Source organism: Pristiophorus japonicus, chromosome 11 (genome assembly GCF_044704955.1).
Source record: "Pristiophorus japonicus isolate sPriJap1 chromosome 11, sPriJap1.hap1, whole genome shotgun sequence".
Taxonomy (NCBI): Eukaryota; Metazoa; Chordata; class Chondrichthyes; family Pristiophoridae; genus Pristiophorus; species Pristiophorus japonicus.
The window spans coordinates 101,133,311-101,155,467 of NC_091987.1; the positions used below are offsets into that span (position 1 = coordinate 101,133,311).

Below are 22,157 nucleotides of genomic sequence, written 5' to 3' on the forward strand. Positions count from 1 at the left end.
ACAGATGGCACAATTACAGTTTTAGAAATGAATTAAAAAGCTCCTGTATTGTACCCCCAAATATGGGATGGGAATAAGGAGCAATAGCAACACTTAACGTGCAGAGATTTCTGCAGTTGGCAAAAAGTCATTCACCCAATTATATGAAATTGGGAGGGGCAAGCTTTTTTTTTTTCCCTCCAGTATTCAATTTCCTTTATAGTCCCAAAAAAATTCTCTGCATAAAAACGAATCTGCCGGTCTGAAAATGTGAATGAGTTGAACGGTAATAGCAAAATATTCAATTTTAGACAAAAGTTTGATATGCACAGGTTTTCATAGTGCTAAAGGGATTAGAGCTAATAGCCATGAAAATTATTTTGATGGTTCAAGAACTATAATCACATAGTACCGACATTCTTTATATATGATAAAGAAACAAGGACACACATTACAGTCAATTTTAAAATGGAGCTTTTAATTTTTTACCTGTACATGTAGTTCAAGGATGCATGTGACAACCAGTTCTTAACACTGGTTATACCATATATATTTATATATACTTTATATTTATAACAATGAAATACTTCCACAAACAAATGAAACCAAATTTGAGCCTCAGTTGTTTTGTGCACTACCCAAATGCCTCATGAGAAGCAAACACTACTTATACTGCTTGTATTAGGAAACAGTGATGTTGCAGAGAATTTAAAAAACCTGAAACGATACTATTTTAAAACTGAACATAAGCATTCTAGCATGAATTTTACCTCATACTTACAGCACCTGATGGTGACATATAACTGAGCCACAGAATTTATTGAATTTTATGTCTCATTTCTAAGTAAAAGCTCCATTGTTTGTTAATTTGTATAAATACAATGCACTAAAAGATTACAATTTGTAAACACTGTAGTTAATTGCAGGATAGTATTTCTATACATTCTTTCTTGTCAAGAATTATTTGTTCAAATGACCATTTTCCACAGTAATGAAAATGCAGAAGCAAACTTAAGTGAAGGGGGTACGACACAAAATACATTTGTTTTTGTTGCACTAAAAGGTGTTTTATGCCATTTCTTATAAATCATATTACAGTAGGTGCAACATTTTATTTCAGACTGGTTGATCAGAGCCATAATATACTGAGGAACATTCATCGAGAATTATCACAAAAACACTTTGAATTAAGCGCATCAATAACCCCTTCAAAAAGCACCTCTGCCTTTCACAGAATGGCTATGACTTGCATCATTTTTTAATACTGGACATCGTGACATGTTTGTTCAAGATAAACGGACGCTGAATTAAAAAAGCTTTTGAAGGAGGACATACTGAAGAGTTAATACCACATGCAGCATTCCTTGATAGTGGGTCGTTTTGCAAGACAAAAGCATGCAGGCATTTAAAATTAATATTTAAAATGGAAACATTGGTTTGTCTTAATTTCATAGGGTTGATTTTAAAAACTAGTACAGTGGTGTTTTCCACAGGTGCAGAAATAAACTGGGGGGGCAGCAAAAGCCACAAAAGGACCCACTATCCTTTTAAATTTTTTTAATAAGACTTAAACTAAAAAATATCTAGGACTATACGCAACTAAAGTAAAATGAGGTAAAACTGCTCTGCAGTGTTCTTCTAGTCAGTAGGCAGTTGATGATCATGCAGAAGTCACATGATCAAGGCTGCATCTCCCATCATCCCTCTGGCAGTGATATGGGATAGTGGGTCTCTTTGAGGACTTTCAAGCCTGAGTGGGGGGTGGGTAACATATGATCCTAGAAAAAGGAGGAAAACACAACACATAAGCAAACAAAACATGTGCAAATTCAAGCTAGGAAATGAGTCGGGCATGTACAGCGTGATGCAAATGATAAAAACGTACATGCTATAAAAAGGGATGGGAACTGAAAAGAATTGCTTTACAGAAGGTCTTCAAAGAGACGATTAAATGCAGCAGCATAGCAGAACCACAGCAATGCTGCATGTTTTCATACTGACTAGACAATAAACAAACTTTTTATAAGCCACTTACATTGCTGGCTTGGATCCATGTCTGTTGTTAGCTTCACGTAGTTCGATGGGAAGAGACCCATGACTCCATTGAGCTCCCCTTTCCACCAATCTGGATCATCCTTGTTAAGAACACCAATGATCTGTCCTTTGGCAAACGCAAGTTCATCATCATTCTGTGCAATGTAGTCATACATACCAATCACCTGGAACACTGGCAAAATAGAAACAAAAATTGGTACCGCAATAGAATTTTCAGAATTCCAACATAAACTCTCTTAAGATAGTAGCTTAGCATTGAGAATATTACATTTCCTTCCAGGTTTGGTAGCAAGGCAACCTTGGTGAAGCAGGCAATTGAGATTTTTGGGAGTGACGAGATGGACTGCAGTAGGAGCTCAGAGTGCAAAGGTAAGAGTTTGGTAAGTGGGAGAGTTTTAAGGGTTAATCCCGTTTAAACCATTTCAAGGTTGGTGTAAACTACTAGTGACAATTTCTAGTAGCTTCTAAAGGTAAAATAAGATTACAAGTTTAAGTAAAACTGAAATATTAAACAGATAGGATTCTTGTAGGTTTAAGCAAAGACAAATAAGCAAGCTAGCTTAGTTAATTGGCCAGCTGATAAAAACTGGTTCCCTGAACAGGCCAGTGGTGAGTCAGCGAGAAACAGTATAAAAACAGAGGGCTGTGTGCAGGTCTGCACAAAGGTAAGAGTTTGGTAAGTGAGAGCGGGAGGTGTTGCTTTGTCTTGTTTTTCCCACCAGTGCTGACTCCCCGACCTGGGAGGAAAAGAAAATGAAGTGTGACATCACAGCCAAGAGGATAAGTGATTGGCGAGTAGTTTTTCTTTTTTTTTCTTTTATCCTTATCTTGTCAGTAAGAACCCTTTGACATTGTTGGCAAATTAGGTTATTTTAAGGGTTAAGTCATGACAGGAGAGGCCAGACCCATGTCATGCTTCTCCTGTGCCATGTGGGAAATCAGGGACGCTTCCAGTGTCCCTAACTACTGTGTGTGCAGGAAGTGTATCCAGCTGCAGCTCCTGTTATATCGCATGACAGCACTGGAGCTGCGGATGGATTCACTCTGGAGCATGCGCGATGCTGAGGATGTCGTGGATAGCACATTCAGTGAGTTGGTCACACCGCAGGTAAAGGTTACAAAGGCAGATAGGGAAAGGGTGACCATCAGGCAGAGCAGGACTCCCCTGCAGTCATCTCCCCCCAAAACAGATATACCGCTTTGGATATTGTTGGGGGAGATGCCTCACCAGGGGAAGGCGGCAGCAGCAGCCATGTTCATGGCACCGTAGATGGCTCTGCTGCACAGGAGGGCAGGAAAAAGAGTGGGAGAGCTATAGTGGTAGGGGATTCTTTTGTAAGGGGGATAGATAGGCATTTCTGCGGTCGCAACCGAGACTCCAGAATGGTATGCTGCCTCCCTGGTGCAAGGATCATGGATGTCTCCGTAATCCCAATTATATCATATTCGTTAATAGCTGCCTGCGTAGTTAATTCGTCCACCTTATTACGAATACTCGTCGCATTGAGGCAGAGCCTTCAGGCTTGTCTTTTTAAACATACTTTGTCCCTTTAGAATTTTGCTGTAATGTGGCCCTTCTTGATTTTTACCTTGGGTTTCTCTGCCCTCCACTTTTACTTTTCTTCTTTCTATCATTTGCTTCTGCCCCCATTTTACTTCCCTCATACTCCCTGCATAGGTTCCCATCCCCCTACCATATTAGTTTAAACCCTCCCCAACAGCACTAGCAAACCGGTTCCGGTCCTGCCCAGGTGCAGACCGTCCGGTTTGTACTGGTCCCACCTCCCCCAGAACCGGTTCCAATGTCCCAGGAATTTGAATCCCTCCCTCCTGCACCACTCCTCAAGCCACGTATTCATCTTGGCTATCCTGCCATTCCTATTCTGACTAGCACGTGGCACTGGTAGCAATCCTGAAATGACTATCTTTGAGGTCCTACTTTTTATGGGGGAAGAACATTCATTCTATCTTGACAAAGCTGCCATGTTAAGTGTGGGTGGGGTGAGCACATAGTTGCCACCCTACAGTCTATCGCTATTTCGTGGGAGCACATAGCGCCCCAACATATGTCAGATTGACTAGGAATTGATTCACTAATCTAACCATATTTAAGTACAGTGTCCTCAAATAACTCATTTGCATGTACAGTGTCCACCACTGATCCTAGACGGCTGTCTATAATTGGATAAATGCAGTTAACCGTAATCATGGGCGTCAAATACAAAAGCGCCACTTGAACTATATTCAGCACGCCAACTATTTTGGGTAGATCAAGCAGGAATAGCAGCCCTGCTGTCTCCAGCCTCCCAAGAACTCTAGAACTCCTGTGTACCCTTCTTACTGACTCCGCCATTGTGAGGATCGCAGCCACGATGCTGGATTCAGAACTCCAGCCCTGGCCCTGACCCCACAAGCCCCCGCCGCCCACCCACCCCACAATAGGGATAGTCTACCAATAAAATCTGTCTTGGCTCCCAGATGAATAATGGCCAATTAAGTGAGTACTATAGGGTTGCTAATGAGTGTGCATGGTAATCCAAGCACGAATCAGGAGAAAACAAAAACTGGAAAACCCAAATGAAAACTATTAAGATAAGGACGCTGGATTGAGTAGTGTACATGCCGGGAGCCAACACATCTCCAGAATCTAATCTAAAGAAACAACTGTATGAAGTGTTTTTCGGTACCAAATGGGTGATTTAGAGGCTATTTGTAAGGGTATGGGAACAGATCACCTGTCTACAATCACCGTTTGTAAATATTGCCAGATAACTGGGGACCTTGGAGTCCAAAATATTCAAAGGAAATGAAAGAAAATGGCTGAAGAATGTAGGGAGATAAAACGGCTTGAAATGCCACCCAGCAAACCTCATTCTGTGGTGACCATTGATAAAAAAAAAAAAATTTGCTTGTATAATAAGACAAACTTACAGACATTTGTTGTTATGGGGGGTTTTGCAGCATCAGTTGGGGTACTTTTACTTGTTCCAGGGCTCAGAAGTTTCACATAATTGGCAGGAAACCATCCTATTTGTCGCTTCTTCCCTCGAGCCTGCAACAAAAGAAAAGTGAATTCAGCAGTACCAAAACCCTCCAAATAAAATAATGACGTATAATTGGAAGTGAAGACATAAACCTAAACAGATGAAAAAATAAGCCATCAGTAGGCCATTAATCTGTTCTGGATTTGAACCAAGTAGTTAAAAAGCAATGTCCTGTGCCACCCAATACCCAAAGACCAAAGTTTGTTATTTTTCTGCAAGTAGAATTCCAATATATTCCACTTACACGTCGACTTAACTAGATTCCCTTTTTAATGGTACCTACATATTTTTCAGTAAAAACCCAACAAACACAGGAGTGCTCATGTTACCCTCTATAGGTGAAAACTACACTCTTATCTTTGGCGGAGACTTTAACTCGAGCTGCTATTACAACAGCACAGTAAGGATGTGTTCTGTACAGCATTGAGGGGAAAACAGCCTTTAACACGTCAATTCATTTATATTGCTGTATAAGTTACATACTGCAATTATATCAGAAACTGTATCCAATTGGTCGATATTTTTTTTATTTCAAAATATACTTTATTCATAAAAAAAATCTATACAGTACATTGAAAGGCATTTCAATACCTTATAAGCACTCAATTCAAGTAACACCAGATTCATGGTGAGCAAGAGTTGCAATAAATACTCGTTCTCCCCAACAAGTGCCTTTTACCTCATATTGACCTTAAATCATTTAAACCTGTGAAGCAAAATGAATACAGCTACCTACTTGAAGCTCTCCTTCCCACCATCCACCAGCATTTCTCTTGCGAATAAGAATGAGCTGGCCAGGTGCTAGTGTAAGTTGCTCGGCACCTGTTGCCATATAAGGAGCTATCACTTGAGCAATTTCTGTAAAAGGCAGATGACATTGAGACATCAGTTACTAGGGGTGCATCAAATCGATTCTTTGGGGCAGGGGGCGGAATATTTCCAGAGAGTTTAAGAGAATCATTCATCTTTTCTGCCTGGAAATGAAATACATTTTATGCAATGAGTTTTTACAAGTCAACACAGAGGAGTCACATCTCTATAGTTGAGGACATCAGTCCAAGTTTTGGAGACTTCAATTCATGCTGCTTTTATACTGCTGTGCCACCATGTTAGTGTTGTTAACTCACAATAAACAGCTCTCATGCAGCCAGTGGAAACATCAAAGTAAACTTGTCCAATTCACTGAGGCCAGCAGCTAGCTGGGAAGACCCCCAGAAAATAAAAAGGGTCTTTTCAGGATTTGGCCTTAGCATATGCGACATACTTCAGTGTTGCTGCCAGCTGCTCGAGACCAGCTCATCAAGAATAAGTAGCACCAACAATGCATTACAATAGAATAGTGTCAGCTGTGGTTCAGTGGGTAGCACTCTCGCCTCGGAGTCAGAAGGTTGTCGGTTCAAGTCCCACTCCAGACAAATCTAGGCTGACACTCCAGTGCAGGACTGAGGGAGTGCGGCACTGTTGGAAGTGCATTCTTTTGGATCACCCAGTTTGCTCTTGCAGGTGGATGTAAAAGGCATTATTTCAAAGAGGACTTGGGGAGTTATTGTCCCCGGCCAATATTTACTTCAGTCAGCATCACTAAAAATACAGATTAGCTGGTCATTATCACATTGCTGTTTGTGGGAGTTTGCGGTGCGCAAATTGGCTGCCACGTCTCTTACATTAAAACAATGACTACACTTCAAAAGTACTTCATTAGCCGAGAAGCACTTTTTGATGTCCTAAAGTTATGAAAGGCGCCATGTAAATGCAAGACTCTTTTCTAGAAAAGCAGATCACGTACAAGCATACTCCTTACAGACTCTATCCTCTTCTCTTCCCACTCCCTACCACCCAAAGTCTCACACAGGGCGGGGTTGTGTTCCTAATCCATAAAAGCCATCAAGCAAAAAGAGAGAAATGAAGGAAAGAAGAAAGTGGTAGAGTGGAAGAATAAAATGAAAGTAGTTTCTCTCAATAATTAGGTCTGTCAATCAACAGGGAGGGTGCATGCCATGATAGCAAAGAGATCAGATTGGTCATAGGGCTGGGTATGTGTACATCAGGTCAAAGGATTCAGTCATATAGGTAATTGGCACAAATATAATGGCATCCAGAGTTGAGCTCATGGGGCAGCAGGTGGGCAGGGATTCACATGACAGTGCAAAAGAAAACTCCAGGTCCAAGTGTCAAACACTATTTGGGAACATATGAATTGCTAGATGAAAAAAAGACCAAGCTCCATTGAGTCGGCCTTCTACCATCTGGTCGTCTCATATCACAACAATGGAGTTGTTGACTAATCATGATAATCAATCTCTATCAATTAGTCTGCAACAGATCTAGATATGAGGCAAAGAATCCTCCAGTGGTCCAAAGTCACTTGTTCCTCCCAAGCATGCTACACTTACCATATGTCCGGTCTCAAATTATTCTCCTACAATATCCCCAAATATTTTCTGAAAGCAGCATTGGAATGAATCAATACCATCTGCTTCCACCATCGCTTGGGGCCCTTGTTCCCAGGTTTACTATTCACTCACTGAAATAATGATTGCACAGATTAGTTTTGAAATTTATCTCTCTTTCCCCTCCCCCCCCCCCCCCCCCCCAGCCCATGCTGTGTCCTCTGGTTCTACTGTTCTGCACAAGGTGCAACAGCTTGTTTTGGTCTACATTACCTAGTCCCTTTAGAATCCTAAAAACAGCAACTATTTCTTTACCTTAAGATTGCACAGCTGTTCAGCAATCATGCAGTAGTAATGTGAATAGAGTTACAACTCACCTCTGCAGCACCCTCTAATCTCCTTTCCAGATCTAATAAGTTACCTATCTCCTCCTTGGTAATAACTGGGGCAAAAAAATGAATTTAGCACTTTACAGCCTGTTTTCATCCCTCACCCGGTCCCATTGTCAGTAGCCACACTCTAAACCTCCTTTTTCTTTTTCTCAACAACAAAATATTATCCTTCATTTCCCATTATATTCAAATTTTTGTTTTGCCATTTTAATGCCCAGTTACACTCCAGGCATGCCTTTTGGTATTTAATCTGTCTCAGTTGTGCACCATTTTCCTTCATGTCTTTAAATGCAGTTTCCTTCATTTTTAGTTGCTTGGTCCTCCCATTCAACCAGGCAGAAATGTAGTTTTGGTACCTTTACTTTACATGGGTACACATTGCTCCATTGCATTTAAAATCACCTCTTCCACTCTTCTAGCCATATTTAATAAGAACCGAAGAAATAGGAGCAGGAGGCCATCATGCCCCTTGAGCCTCCTCCGCCATTTAATACGATCATGGTTGATCCGATCATGGACTCAGGTCCACTTCCCTATCCACTCTCCATAACCCCTTATTCCCTTATCATTTAAGAAACTGTCTATTTCTGTCTTAAATTTATTCAATGACCCAGCTTCCACAGCTCTGAGGCAGCGAATTCTACAGATTTACAACCCTCAGAGAAGAAATTTCTCCTCATCTCAGTTTTAAATGGGTGTCCCCTTATTTTAAGATTATGCCCTCGAGTTCTCGTCTCCCGTATCAGTGAAAACATCCTCTGCATCCACCCTGTCAAGCCCCCTCATAATCTTACATGTTTCAATAAGATCACCTCTCATTCTTCTGAATTCCAATGAGTAGAGGCCAAACCTACTCAACCTTTCCTCATTAGTCAACCCCCTCATCTCCGGAATCAACCTTGTGAACCTTCTCTGAACTTCCTCCAAAGCAAGTATATCCGTTCTTAAATATGGAAACCAAAACTGCACACAGTATTCCAGGTGTGGCCTCACCAATACCCTGTACAACTGTAGCAAGACTTCCCTGCTTTTATACTCCATCCCCTTTGCAATAAAGGGGAAGATTCCATTGGCATTCCTGATCACTTGCTGTACCTGCATACTTTCATGCATAAATACCCCCAGGTCCCACTGTACTGCAACACTTTTGCAATCTTTCTCCATTTAAATAATAACTTGCTCTTTGATTTTTTTTCTCACAATTTCCAACATTATACTCCATCTGCCAAATTTTTGCCCACTCACTGAACTTGTCCATGTCCTTTTGCAGATTTTTTGTGCTCCCCTCACACATTGCTTTTCCTCCCATCTTTGTATTGTCAGCAAACTTGGCTACGTTACACAGTCCTTTCTTCCAAGTCATTAATATAGATTGTAAATAGTTGGGGTCCCAGCACTGATCCCTGTGGCACCCCACTGGTTACTGATTGCCAACCCAAGAATGAACCATTTATCCCAACTTTCTGTTTTCTATTCATTAGCCAATCCTCTATCCATGATAATATATTACTCCCAACCCCGTGAACTTTTATCTTCTGCAGTAACCTTTTATGTGGAACCTTGTCAAATGCCTTCTGGAAGTCTAAATACATCACATCCACTGGTTCCCCTTTATCCATCTTGTTCGTTACATCCTCAAAGAATTCCAGCAAATTTGTCAAACATGACTTCCCCTTCATAACTTCATGCTGACTCTGCCTGACTGAATTATGCTTTTCCAAATGTCCTGCTACTGCTTCTTTAATAATAGACTCCAACATTTTCCCAACCACAGATGTTAGGCTAACTGGTCTATAGTTTCCTGCTTTTTGTCTGCCTCTTTTTTTTTTAAAAATAGGGGTGTCACATTTGCAGTTTTCCAATCTGCTGGGACCTCCCTAGAATCCAGAGAATTTTGGTAAATTACAACCAATGCATCCAGTATCCCTGCCGCTATTTCTCTTAAGACCCTAGGATGCAAGCCATCAGGTCCAGGGGATTTATCCGCCTTTAGTCCCATTGTCTTAGTGAGTACCACCTCATTTAAACCTTCCAGACCCACTTAGACAAGACTTTCCACCCAGAAAGTTGGTCCTCTTAAGTTTGGCAGCTTTATTTGGGTTTTAGTAACTGTTCCAATTTTTGTAATGTGAAATTATGATCACGGGTTCTTAAAGCCTCACCCACCTTTGTGTTGCAGATTTGATTGAGTAATGAGGACCATTAAATCCAGGATGTTTTCTCCCAAAACAGCTCTCAGGAAACAGGGTCTAGAAATTTAGGTCTGCTTGCTAGACTCCCAAAAATGAGATGGAGTAGAAATGCCATCGTGGTTGGAGTAAAGGAAGAGGAAGAAAGTACTGACCTCCCAAGTAACAGTTAAAGCTCGTACAAATAGTACATTAAAAAATGAATCACCCAAGCAGATAGCAGGTAATGAGGATCATGTAGTAAGAAGCCTGGACTGGCTTCTGAGCCAGAAGGTTGTGGGTTCAAGCCTCACTGTAGGATTTCAGCACATAATCTAGGCCGACATCAGTGCAGAGCTGAGGGAGTTAAGAGATGTCGTATTTTAGGGGAGACATTGAACAAAGGTCTGTCAATTCAGGTGGACGCAAAAGGTCCCTTGGTACTATTTGAAGAGCAGCAGAGGAGTTCTCCCAGTATCCTGACAGACATTAATCCCTCACCACCACTACAGAGAGACTATCTGGACATATCTCATTGTTGCTTGTGGGACCTTGCTGTGTGAAAATTGGCTGCCATGTTTACCTACATCAGTTGGTAATATTCCCGCCTCAGATTGTGAGTTGAAGCTCCACTCTAGAACTTCAACACAGTTTAGTCTGATACTTATGCAGTACTGAGAGCACACTGCATTGTCAGAGGTGACATTTTTTCAGATGAGCTGTTATGAACAGGCAGCCAGGGCCTTGGTTTATACACTACTGGAGGAGGCCGTATCTCTTGCCAATATTTCTCCCTCAAAAAACAACAAATCCAAGATTAATTGTACAGTAATCTTATTTGCTGATTGTGTAACCACACTGGGTGCAAATTGACAGTTTTGTTAACCTACACACACACAACAGTGACGACACTTTAGAAGTACATCATTGGCTGCCCTGTAGACATGAAAGGCGCTACAGAAATGCCAGCTCTTTATTTGATGTTCTGGTCATCCAAAAGATAAACTTCAAACTTGTGATGTTTTCTCCAGAGAAAATTCTTGGACAGTTTAAATATTGAATAGATATACAAACAAGCACATTAAGGACTTACCAGGCTTCCTTCCAAGGCTTCCACTTTTTCCCATTTGTCCAGGTCCCTGTATTAAAGGTAGTTTAAAAAAAAATAATCACAAGTGGCTGATTAAATTCACAGGACCTCCAAACTATTAGAAGCGTTTATTAATTTTGTTCCACTAGCAAAGGTGACAGCATGACTCACAATAATGAAGTGAGACATACCTGTTTACTTCATAAGCGGAATAAAATGGTTAGGAAATACTGCATTATCCATTTTATATCAAAATCTTTAATTTGTATTCAGTTTTTGCATTTTTCTATTAGATTCGGGCTGATGACCGAGGTAGTGATGCTTATTTAAATGAGTATGAGAGAAAACATGAATGAAAACCAAAAAATAACATAATGTATTACAATTGCCTAGAATATATTCCAAGGTAGTAAGGTAGGAAAGTTCAAATGTTATCAAAGCCCTGGCAAGTCATTTCTTTGAAATCTAGCCCAGGTAATCAATTCTTTCTAATATGAAATTTAGGTGAAGAGTAAAATTCCTCCACTCTATGGGCCCAAGTTTCCACATGATTTGCGCCTGATTTTTAGGAGCAACTGGTGGAGAACGGACTATCTTAGAAATCACAATTCTCCACATTTTTTTTTCTGCAGTTCTAGTCAGGTAGAACAGTTCTACTCAGGTAGAACAGTTCTACTTTGGAACAGAATTTTTTCTTCAAAAGGGGGCGTGTCCGGCCACTGACGCCTGATTTCAAAGTTTCCACAGTGAAAACGTACTCCAAACTAACTTAGAATGGAGCAAGTGAAGATTTTTGTAGAACTGAAAAAACCTGTTCTACACATTAAAAAATCAGGTGCAGGTTACAAATTAGGCATAGGGAACGAGGTGGGGGGGAGGGGGGGGGGAAAGGGAAGTCATTAAATTCTACAATAAATCCTTAGTTATACTTATACAAATATTATACAAATAAATCGAACCTGAATAAATATTTATAAGCAAAGAAAAGACTAAATAAACCATGTTCCTACATGTGTGAAAGTTCTTCAGGCAGGCCTTTAGGAAGTGGTTTGCCGTCGGGACCGAAGGCTGAACGGGCCGGGCCCGAGATTTCGGGCAGGGCCCGTCCCCAGCACCAGAGGTAGGTGGCGTTGGGTCGGGTTGGGGAGAGAGGTTCGGTTCGGCGGGGAGGGAGGGAGAGAGGGGGGGGGGGAAAGAGAGGGAGGGGGAGGGAGGGAGAGAGGGGGGGGGGAGGGAGAGAGGGAGGGGGAGGGAGGGAGAGAGGGAGGTCAGGTCGGGGAGAGGGAGGTCAGGTCGGGGAGGGGGAGGTCAGGTCGGGGAGGGGGAGGTCAGGTCGGGGAGGGGGAGGTCAGGTCGGGGAGGGGGAGGTCAGGTCGGGGAGGGGGAGGTCAGGTCGGGGAGGGGGAGGTCAGGTCGGGGAGGGGGAGGTCAGGTCGGGGAGGGGGAGGTCAGGTCGGGGAGGGGGAGGTCAGGTCGGGGAGGGGGAGGTCAGGTCGGGGAGGGGGAGGTCAGGTCGGGGAGGGGGAGGTCAGGTCGGGGAGGGGGAGGTCAGGTCGGGGAGGGGGAGGTCAGGTCGGGGAGGGGGAGGTCAGGTCGGGGAGGGGGAGGTCAGGTCGGGGAGGGGGAGGTCAGGTCGGATCCAGTCCGGGGGCGAGAGTAGAGTCGGGTCGAGTCGGATGGGAGCGGGAGCGGCAGACGCAGACGGGTCGAGTCCGGTCGGGGGTGGGTGTGGGGGGCGCGGAAGCAGGAGCGGCGGGGAAGCAGGAGCGGCAGCGACAGGTGGGTCGAGTTGGGGGGGGGGGGGGGGGGGGGAGGGGGGAGAGCAGGAGCGGGAGTCGGCAGGAAGCAGGAGCTGGCCGTGGGAGGAGCCTTATTCACGCAGCCCCAGTGAGGCCATTCGGCCAGGGCTAGGGGCTGCGTGCTTCAGGCCCCTCCCACACAGTTTCGGGCGCCTGGAGCTACTGCACTTGCGTGCCCACTGTAGCGCGCATGTGCAGAGCTCCAGGCACTGTTTTCAGCGCAGGGTCCTAGCTCCGCCCCCTACAGCTCCTGCTGCGCAGGGCCGAAGGCCAGAGGACCTGCAGGGAGGTGGAGAATACGGAGGGTTTTTTTAGGCGCACTTTGTGGCGCGAAAAACGGGCGCCCAGCTCGGAGGGGCGCCCGTTTTTTATCATCTGGAAACTTGGGGCCCATTAATCCAGTTTTGTACTCGTGTTAAAATTAAACAAAAGGAATTTCATCCCTTTCGTGATTTAGCATTTTCTGTTACCAAAAAGTCTTCGGGCATGGAAAATAGGCTCCTGTGAGTACACCACATGATTTGTAATGATATTGCACCACTTGATTTAACAAGTAGGAACATCAGAATTTATTTAACTGAATGGTGCAAGAGAATATAATAGCTGCACTACAAATTTTTGTCAGTTTACCCAGAACAAAAAACTCAAACTTTGAGAACACTGTAAATAATGTGTTTTTTGGGGGAACTGGGTGGGGGGGGGGCAGGAGAAAAGAGAGAATGGAAGAGAAGACAGCACAGATAATTCACCTCGGAATCCTTCGGTCGGACATAGTTGGATGGAAAGACGCCCACTTTTTCTCCTACAACGCCTGTCCACCAGTCGCCATCTTTCTTCGTCACAAGAATTACATCTCCTTGCTGGTAAGTTAAGTCTCCTGGTTCATTACTTTCATACGTGTACATGGCCACAAATTCTGTAAAGGAAGATGGAATGCAGTTTGAATCATTTCAGAAAACTATGAGCATGGCACATTTGTTTGTATTGAAAGGACAGTAAATGCTTGCAGTAATTTGCTAGGCTTTGTAGGGGAGGCAAAAACAAAGATGTTCAAAATGCAGCTTGTTGCTATAAGGGGAGAGTGGAAGTAACAGGCCAAATCTTATCATTGACATTTTCTGTCATGTACAGGAAAGGCTGCCCCAATTACCATTAATTCTCAAAAGTTAAAAGCTGTTGAAATGGATGTAAACCTTGTAGAAGAACTGTGCAACTGAGGCACTTACAATTTCCAAGGATGTTAACCTCTCTTTCCACCTACTGCAACCTACAAAATAGAGTCCAGCTTGTGCCTCTGACATTCAGAGCCAAGAAGTGTTAAATCCATGACTCCATCCAGTTGGTGTAATTCTCACACTATATATTCACAACGAACAGAACTCAATTCATCATGCTTCGTTAAAAAAGAAAGAGATATTTAATTTGAATCTAATTGTTCTAACTTACTACAAAGCAATATAATTACAAAGTAATTGCTAGCGTGCTAATTAGATTAAGATAAAATAACATTTAGCTGCACTTACACCAATTCTCATGCATGTATACAAATTTCCTGCCATTAAGACTGTTGCCTATAATCATAGCAAGATTATGCATATCTAGAAAGAACCAAGGCAGCTCTTCCTAATTCATTTTCTTTTTGTGCTGAGAAATGAAACGCTTCTTTATTCTGGTCACCTAATTTCAGTATCCAGTACTCCCAAGGTTAAGGACATCATAGCCAGTTGCAGAATAAGACTCTTGTACCTTCTTGGGGCAAATTAGCTCCAGCTTTAAAAGAGCAATTTGTATTGCACCAGTGTCAATTCATGCAAGAAATCCAGGGGTCGGGGGGAGGATCATTAGCCTCTGAATAAGATTGCTAATTAGTGCCAAATTGTGTCAATTTCATCGTGTGCCTATGTACACTAGAAAGGGTTCAATTTATCAAACCTCATTTCAATCAGAACTTGCAGCCAGTGGAAGAGAGACTTCCATCGCAGAGAATCAGAATTACAGCACGGAAGGAGGCCATTTCGATCCATTGTGTCCACGCCGGCCAACCAAGAGCTAACTAGCCTAATCCCACTTTACAGCTCTTAGTCCTTAGGCCTGTAGGTTACGGCACTTTAAGTGCACATTCAAGTATCTTTTAAATGTGGTGAGGGTTTCTGCCTCTACCACCCTTTCAGGCAGTGAGTTCCAGACCCCCATCCCTGTGTGGGTGAAGAACGTTCCCCTTATATCTCCTCTAAACCTCCCCCAATTACTTTAAATCTATGCCCCCCTGTTGTTGACCCCTCTGTCAAGGGAAACCAGTCCTTCCTATCAACTCTATCTAGGTATATAATTTTATATACCTCAATCAGGTCTCCCCTTAGCCTAATCTATTCCAAAGAAAACAGACCCAGTATCTCCAATCTTTCCTCAAAATTCTCCAGTCCAGGCAACATGCTTGTAAATCTCCTCTGCACCCTTTCCAGTGCAATCATATCTTTCCTGTAATGTGGTGACCAGATCTGCACACAGTATTCCAGCTGCAGCCGAACCAGTGTTTTATACATTTCAAACATAACCTCCTTTGCTCTTGTATTCCATGCCTCGACTTATAAAGGCAAGTATCCATATACTTTCTTAACCACCTTATCTACCTGGCCTGCTACCTTCAGGGATCTGTGGACCTGTACTCCAAGGTCCCTTTGTTCCACTACACTTTTCAGTATTGTACCATTTAATGTGTATTCCCTTGCCTTGTTATACCTCCCCAAATGCATTACCTCACATTTATCTGGATTGAATTCCATTTGTCACTGTCCTACGCACCTGACCAGTGCATTGATATCTTCCTGCAGTCCGCAGCTTTCTTCTTTATTATCAAACACACAGCCTATTTTAGAGTCATCTGCAAACTTCTTAATTCTCAACATTTAAGTCATTGATATATACCACAAAAAGCAGGGACCCAGCACTGAGCCCTGCAGAACCCCACTGGATACAGCCTTCCACTCACAATTACACCCATCAACCATTACCCTTTGTTTCCTGCCTCTGAGCCAATTTTGGATTCAACTTGCCACTTTGTCCTGGATCCCATGGGCTATTATTTTTGTGACCAGTCTGCCATGTAGGACCTTATCAAAAGCTTTGCTAAAATTCAGATACCCTACATCATACGCACTGCACTCATCGACCCTCCTGGTTATCCCCTCGAAAAATTCAATCAAGTTAGTCAGACACGACCTTCCCTTGACAAATCCATGCTAATCCATGTCTTTCTAAATGAAGATTTATCCTGTTCCACAGGATTTTTTCTAATAATTTTCCCACCATTGAGGTTAAGCTCACTGGCCTGTAATTACTCGATCTATCCCTTTCTCCCTTCTTAAACAAAGGTACCACATTAGCAGTCTTCCAGTACCACACCTGTAGCCAGAGAGGATTGGAAAATGATGGTCAGGGCCTCTGCTATTTTCTCTTTTGCTTCTCTTAACAGCCTGGGATACATTTCATCCAGGCCTGGGGATGTATCCACTTTCAAAGCTGCTAAGCCCTTTAATACTTTCTCTCACTATATTTATCCTCCCTCATTGCAAAGTCTGCACCGCCCCTCTATTTTGTGAAAATAGATGCAAGTATTTATCAACAATCCTACCCACCTCCACATACACATTTCCTTTATGGTCTCTAATAGTCCCCATTCTCTCTCTAGTTATCCTCTTGCTCTTAATGTATTTATAAAACATCTTTGGGTTTTCCCTGATTTTACTTGCCAACATTCTTTCATGCTCTCTCTTTGCTTTCCTGATATCCTTTTTAATTTCACCCCTGCACTTCTTGTACTCCTCTAGAGTTTCTGGAGTGTTGAGTTTCCGGTATCGGTCATAAGCTTCCCTTTCTTTCTTTATCTTACCCTGTATGTTCCTTGACATCTAGTGGGGCTCTAGATTTGATAGCCCCACCCTACATACTTGCTCTGTACCCTCCTTGAATGCCTTTCACTGCTCTGGCACTGATTTATCATCAAGTAGCTGTTCCCAGTCCACTTTGGCCAAATCCCATCTCAGCTCAGCAAACTTTTATTCCTGGCCCCTCTTTCCATAACTACCCTAAATCTTACTGAATTATGATCACTAACACCAAAATACTCTCCCCAGATACCCCTTCCACCTGCCCCTCTTCATTCCCCAAAACGAAGACCAGAACCACCCCCTCCCTTGTTGGGCTTGTTACATACTGGCTAAAGAAGTTCTCCTGAACGCATTTTAGGGATTCCGTACCCTCTACCATTCACACTACCTTTTTCTCCAGTTAATATTAGGGTAGTTGAAATCCTCTACTATTACAGCTCTATAGTTTTTGCACTTTGCAGCAATTTGTCCACATATTTGTGAGAATGTATAAAAGGGTTGCGAAAGTGGCAAAAGGATGGAGATAGGGAATCATGGGAAAATAGCTAAAGAAATGGTCAAGATGCAGACAACTGAGAATCAACAGAAAAAAAAAAGGGGTTACCAAGAGTTGAAGTTGAGGTTAGACACGGGTCATGAGAAAGCCCAAGGCAGCACAAAGAAAGAAAGCAATCCTAGATAGGAAGGGAAAAGTAATAGCTTCTACTGAGAAGGAGGAAGAGAAACTAATTGGGTTCTTTACTGATAAGGGAAGACAGTGTAGCAAAGCTATAACTAACCTACTTGACACCAGCCCTAATTGGAAGACTTTCTTGCCTGCCATTGGACGTACTCGGGGGGGGGGGGGGGGGGGGGGGGGGGAAGGCAGAAAGGGATTGGATAGACCAAGTGCTAATCAAATGTGTTCTGTTTTGAAAATGTATATCTACTGTGCTTTTCGCGCTGAAAAGGGACTTGTCCAGGGGAAGGTAAACAGGCTCTGATTGAGAGTGTCCCTTTGTCTTGACAAGTCCCGGCCGGAGAATCTTCAATAAAGGTCTTTTACAGAAAAGGCAAGAGGTGTTCGCGTGTCAGTGTATTCGCTGAAACAGATTGAGGGAAAAAGAATCCGTATTAACATTTGCTGTTCTATCTCCCTCTGACTGCTTGGGGGTCTATAATACACTCCCGATAGTGTGATCGCCCCTTTTTTGTTCTTTAATTCAACCCATATGGCCTCATTTGATGAACCCCCCTAACATATTGTCCCTTCTCAGAGCTGTAATTGTTTCTTTAATCAATACTGCGATCCCCCCTCCTTTTTTGCCCTCCTCTCTATCTCATCTGAAAACCCTGTAACCAGGAATGTTGAGTTGCCATACCTGCCCTTCCTCCAGCCATGTCTTAGTAATAGTTATATCGTACTCCCAAGTGTCAATCTCAGCTCATCTGCCTTATTTCCTATACTTCTTGCATTGAAGCATATACCATTTAGTATTGCCAAACTCCTGTTTTCTATTTTCCAGCCCTTGTTTCCTGTCTTCCAAATTCACTTTCTACTTCTCTGATGCCCAATTCCAACACCCCACTGAATCTAATCTCCGGTTCCCATCCCCCTGCCAAGCTAGTTTAAACCCTCCCCAACAGCACGAGCAAACCCCCGTGAGGATATTGGTCCTGGCGCTGTTGAGGTGCAACCCGTCTGGCTTGTACAGGTCCCACCTCCCCCAGAAATGGTCCCAATGCCTCAGGAATCTAAAGCCCTCCCGCCTGCACCATCTCTCCAGTCACGTATTCATCTTCTCTATCCTCCTATTTCTGTATTCACTAGCTCGTGGCACCGGCAGTAATCCGAAGATTACTACCTTTTGAGGTCCTGCTTTTTAATCACTCTCCAAGCTCCCTAAACTCTCCTGCAAGACCTCATCCCTCTTTCTACCTATGTCATTGGTACTGATATGGACCATGACCTCTGGCTGTTCTCCCTCTCCCCATAGAATGTCTTGTAGTTGCTCGGCGACATCCTTAAAGCTGGCACCAGTGATGCAACATACAATCCTGTAGTCACGTCTGCGGCCACAGAAACATGTCTGCTCCCCTGGCTATTGAAGCCCGAAGCACTATTGCTCTTCCATTCTTCTTCCCCCCCCCACCCCCGTGCAGCTGAGCCATCTGTGGTGCCATGGAGGCACTATCACCCTCACCAGCACTCGGAACAGAATATTGATTGGAGAGCGAGATGGACTCAGGGGACTCCTGCACTACAAGCTTAGTACTACTCCTCTGTTTGGTGGTTACCCACTTCCTCTCTGCCTGCACATTCTTAACCTGCAGGGCGACCACCTCCTGAGACGTGTTATCCACAAAATTCTCAGTCTTGCGGATGCACTGCGGATCCAGCCACCGCTCAAGCTCCGAAATGCAGAGCTCGAGTTGCTGCAACTGGAGACGCCTCATGCACATGTCCAGGCTGCGCGATGCATCCAAGACTTCCCACATGCCACAGGATGTGCAATCCACAGGACTGAGCTGCCCTGCCATGCCTCCAGTTAATAGACTTGGAACTATTGAGCAGAAATAAACTCTAAAACTTAGCAAAACACACCCAGCAGCTACTCAGCAATCAGCTGATTTAATTAATGAGGTTTTCTAGATTAGAAATATCACTTATCTATGTTAATGTTTTTTTTTTAAATTGATTTTAATCTTGCCCGAATTCCCACTCTTTCCAAATTCCCAAATAAACCACTCTACTTAAGTCCATTCCCTTTAAGACCTCTCTGTGCAGACCACTCTGTGCTCTGAAAAACTGTTGACTTTTATACTCTGAGGAGCTACACCCAAGTGTTGATTCAGCTCCCCTATTCTCTGTGATTAACAACCATTCAAGACAAACATTTACAGCTTATCAGACAAACCCAGGTGCAATGAAAATGAAAGTACAGTGGCCATCCCACTGTTCCAAATCCCTTGAATATTTTTTTAAGCTATTTGCACTTCCACCAATACAAGAGCAGTATGTCTACACGTAGAATCATAGAATCAATGATTACAACACGGAAGGCGGCCATTCGGCCCATCGAGCCCATGCCAGCTTTCTGCAAGAGCACTTCAACTAGTCCCATTTCCCTGCCCTTTCCCCATCGCTCTGCAATTTCCTTCAGGTACTTATCCAATTCCCTTTTGAAAGCCACGATTGAGTCTGCCTCCACCAGCCTCTCAGACAGTGCATTCCAGATCATAACCACTCGCTGCGTAAAAAAGTTTTTCCTCATGTTGCCTTTGGTTCATTTGCCAATCACCTACTGGTCTATGCTCCTCAACCTTAGCTTTGGACCTAGATTGGATTTAACTTTGAGATAATAAGCAAAGGCCAACAATAAATACAAACACTATTGCTGGTAATTGTGAAAGCTCAACTATCTTCATATTGGATAATGCCATGAAGACAGTTGAATGTTTTTTTTTAAAACCCCAACATAAAAGATATGCTACCTTGGTTCTTACCTACATGTAGATTCACTATGGGGCATTCTAGCTTAAAAAAATTATAGATGACTGACTACAGGCATTAATCAATCATCCAGGGCAATAATCTACATGCCATATTAGAATTCCATGCCATATTAGAATTTAACACAAGAACAATGACTACACACTTGTAAGTATTCGTGAAATGCAGCTGGAATGAAAATCATCAGCACATACTTTAGTTAATTAAATAGCAGATTATTTGTGTTCATTTTCATTCCAGATTTAACATCTAAAACAGATTACTTCAAAGTTATAGCAAAGAACAGCACTTAAAAAAAGAATTGACTGAACAATGCTAGAAGCAGGATTAAAGATATATGCACTGCAGATAGATAATTATTAGTGCAAAGTGCATGGATTAAAAATACTGGACTAAGATCACTATTTAGTGAATGACCATCATGTGCAGTCCAATAAAACACACAAGACTATTCTCCAAGACACAGGAAGCTTCCAAACATCTTCACTTTGTAAAAGAGACAAGCATTTCCCTAATATCAGTGTTGAAGTGAGATCTGTCAGCTGCTTGCGCTTTGCTAATAGTTCTATGGTCTTAATTTTCCAACCCTGAATGTGACCAGTTTTACCGTTGTGTTCTATGCTGTGCTAAGTGAAGAAAGGCAATACAACTTAATTCATCAGGAGAGCTTGGCAGCTTCAATTCTATTGTTACCTTTTTCTAAGGTTTGTTTACTAAATTCTCCTCCCCATTTTTCAAGGAAACTCAGGAAAACAGTTTATTGTTCTAAATCCATCTTTTGAAGATGTGAAACTGAATACTGTATTACTACAAATTCTGCTGCAACAACCTGGAATATCAAGTGTTGAGAAGCTTACCAAGACTGCATAAACACTATTTTTCTACCAGGGACAATCAAATCCAGCAAACTTTTTCCCTAGACTCTAAACTCAATGCATCACAAATTCTCCACATCACTGAAAAGATGCACACACTCAAAAACATCCGATGGAAGTGGAGAAAATCAGTTTGGCAAGTAAGTTTTTTTAAAAATATAAAGCATTTCAGGGTTTCGACATGCAATCACCTAGTATTAGTCGCTTAGATGTAACATAGTCTTTACTGTCCCCCATCACCAAAAGAAAGACAAGCCTTTAATTACAGGCTGCAACTTTACATTGTGGGGAGGGGTTAAACATTTCCCCTTGAAATGGCAAAAGCTATTGTGGATGTGATCATTGCCAATTTGTTTTCCTCAGTTCAAAGCACTCTAATTTAAATTTAACAACCAGTTTCAAGAGCGTATCTTTTACTTTCAGAATTCATCTGACGACTTCAATCTCCATTACATGGAAAACATTTAAAATGCTGATTATGTGATAAGCAAAGCTGAACTGAATTTCTTGCAGAAGCTTCAGGTTTTCAACTGCTCCATGACCTGCGAAGCAGCGAAGTTTCCTGGATTGTACTCATGCAGAAATTACGCCCATTTCTGCGTCGAAAGGAACTGCAGAGCTCATCTGCTTACACCCAAGGTAAAAACTGCCGTAAAACAAAAGCAAAGACAAATGCAGCATCACTGATTGGCGAAATGTATCGGGCTATCTTCTGTCATGGTGCCTCATTCTCAGAGCTTCTTACCTCTGCTGCACCTCTCTTCCACTCATCATCATCATCGGCAGTCCCTCAGAATCGAGGAAGACTTGCTCTACTCTTAGCACGAGTTCTTAGGTGGCTGTACAGTCCAATATGAGAACCACAGTTCTCTGTCACAGGTGGGACAGGTAGTGGTTGAGGGGAAGGGTGGGCGGGGAGCCTGGTTTGCAGCATGCTTCTTCCGCTTGATTTCTGCATGCTCTCGGCGACGATACTCGAGGAGCT

The 22,157-nt window shown here is 42.8% G+C and overlaps 1 protein-coding gene across 3 annotated transcripts in view; it reads right to left on the reverse strand.

The window, feature by feature from the left end:
• itsn1 (intersectin 1 (SH3 domain protein)) overlaps window positions 1-22,157 on the reverse strand; it is a 276,283-nt gene that overhangs the window by 56,144 nt on the left and 197,982 nt on the right. For 2 of the 3 annotated variants that reach the window (XM_070893815.1, XM_070893814.1), the window contains 6 exons: window positions 13,667-13,833; window positions 11,122-11,167; window positions 5,815-5,936; window positions 4,966-5,086; window positions 2,015-2,206; window positions 455-1,757 (listed from right to left, as the gene is read on the reverse strand). In XM_070893815.1, the coding sequence (XP_070749916.1) occupies window positions 1,756-1,757; window positions 2,015-2,206; window positions 4,966-5,086; window positions 5,815-5,936; window positions 11,122-11,167; window positions 13,667-13,833 (650 nt within the window). In that variant the 3' untranslated portion in view covers window positions 455-1,755. Of the gene's footprint in view, window positions 1-454; window positions 1,758-2,014; window positions 2,207-4,965; window positions 5,087-5,814; window positions 5,937-11,121; window positions 11,168-13,666; window positions 13,834-22,157 lie in introns of those variants that run through there. The other variant, XM_070893816.1, reaches the window with a different exon arrangement.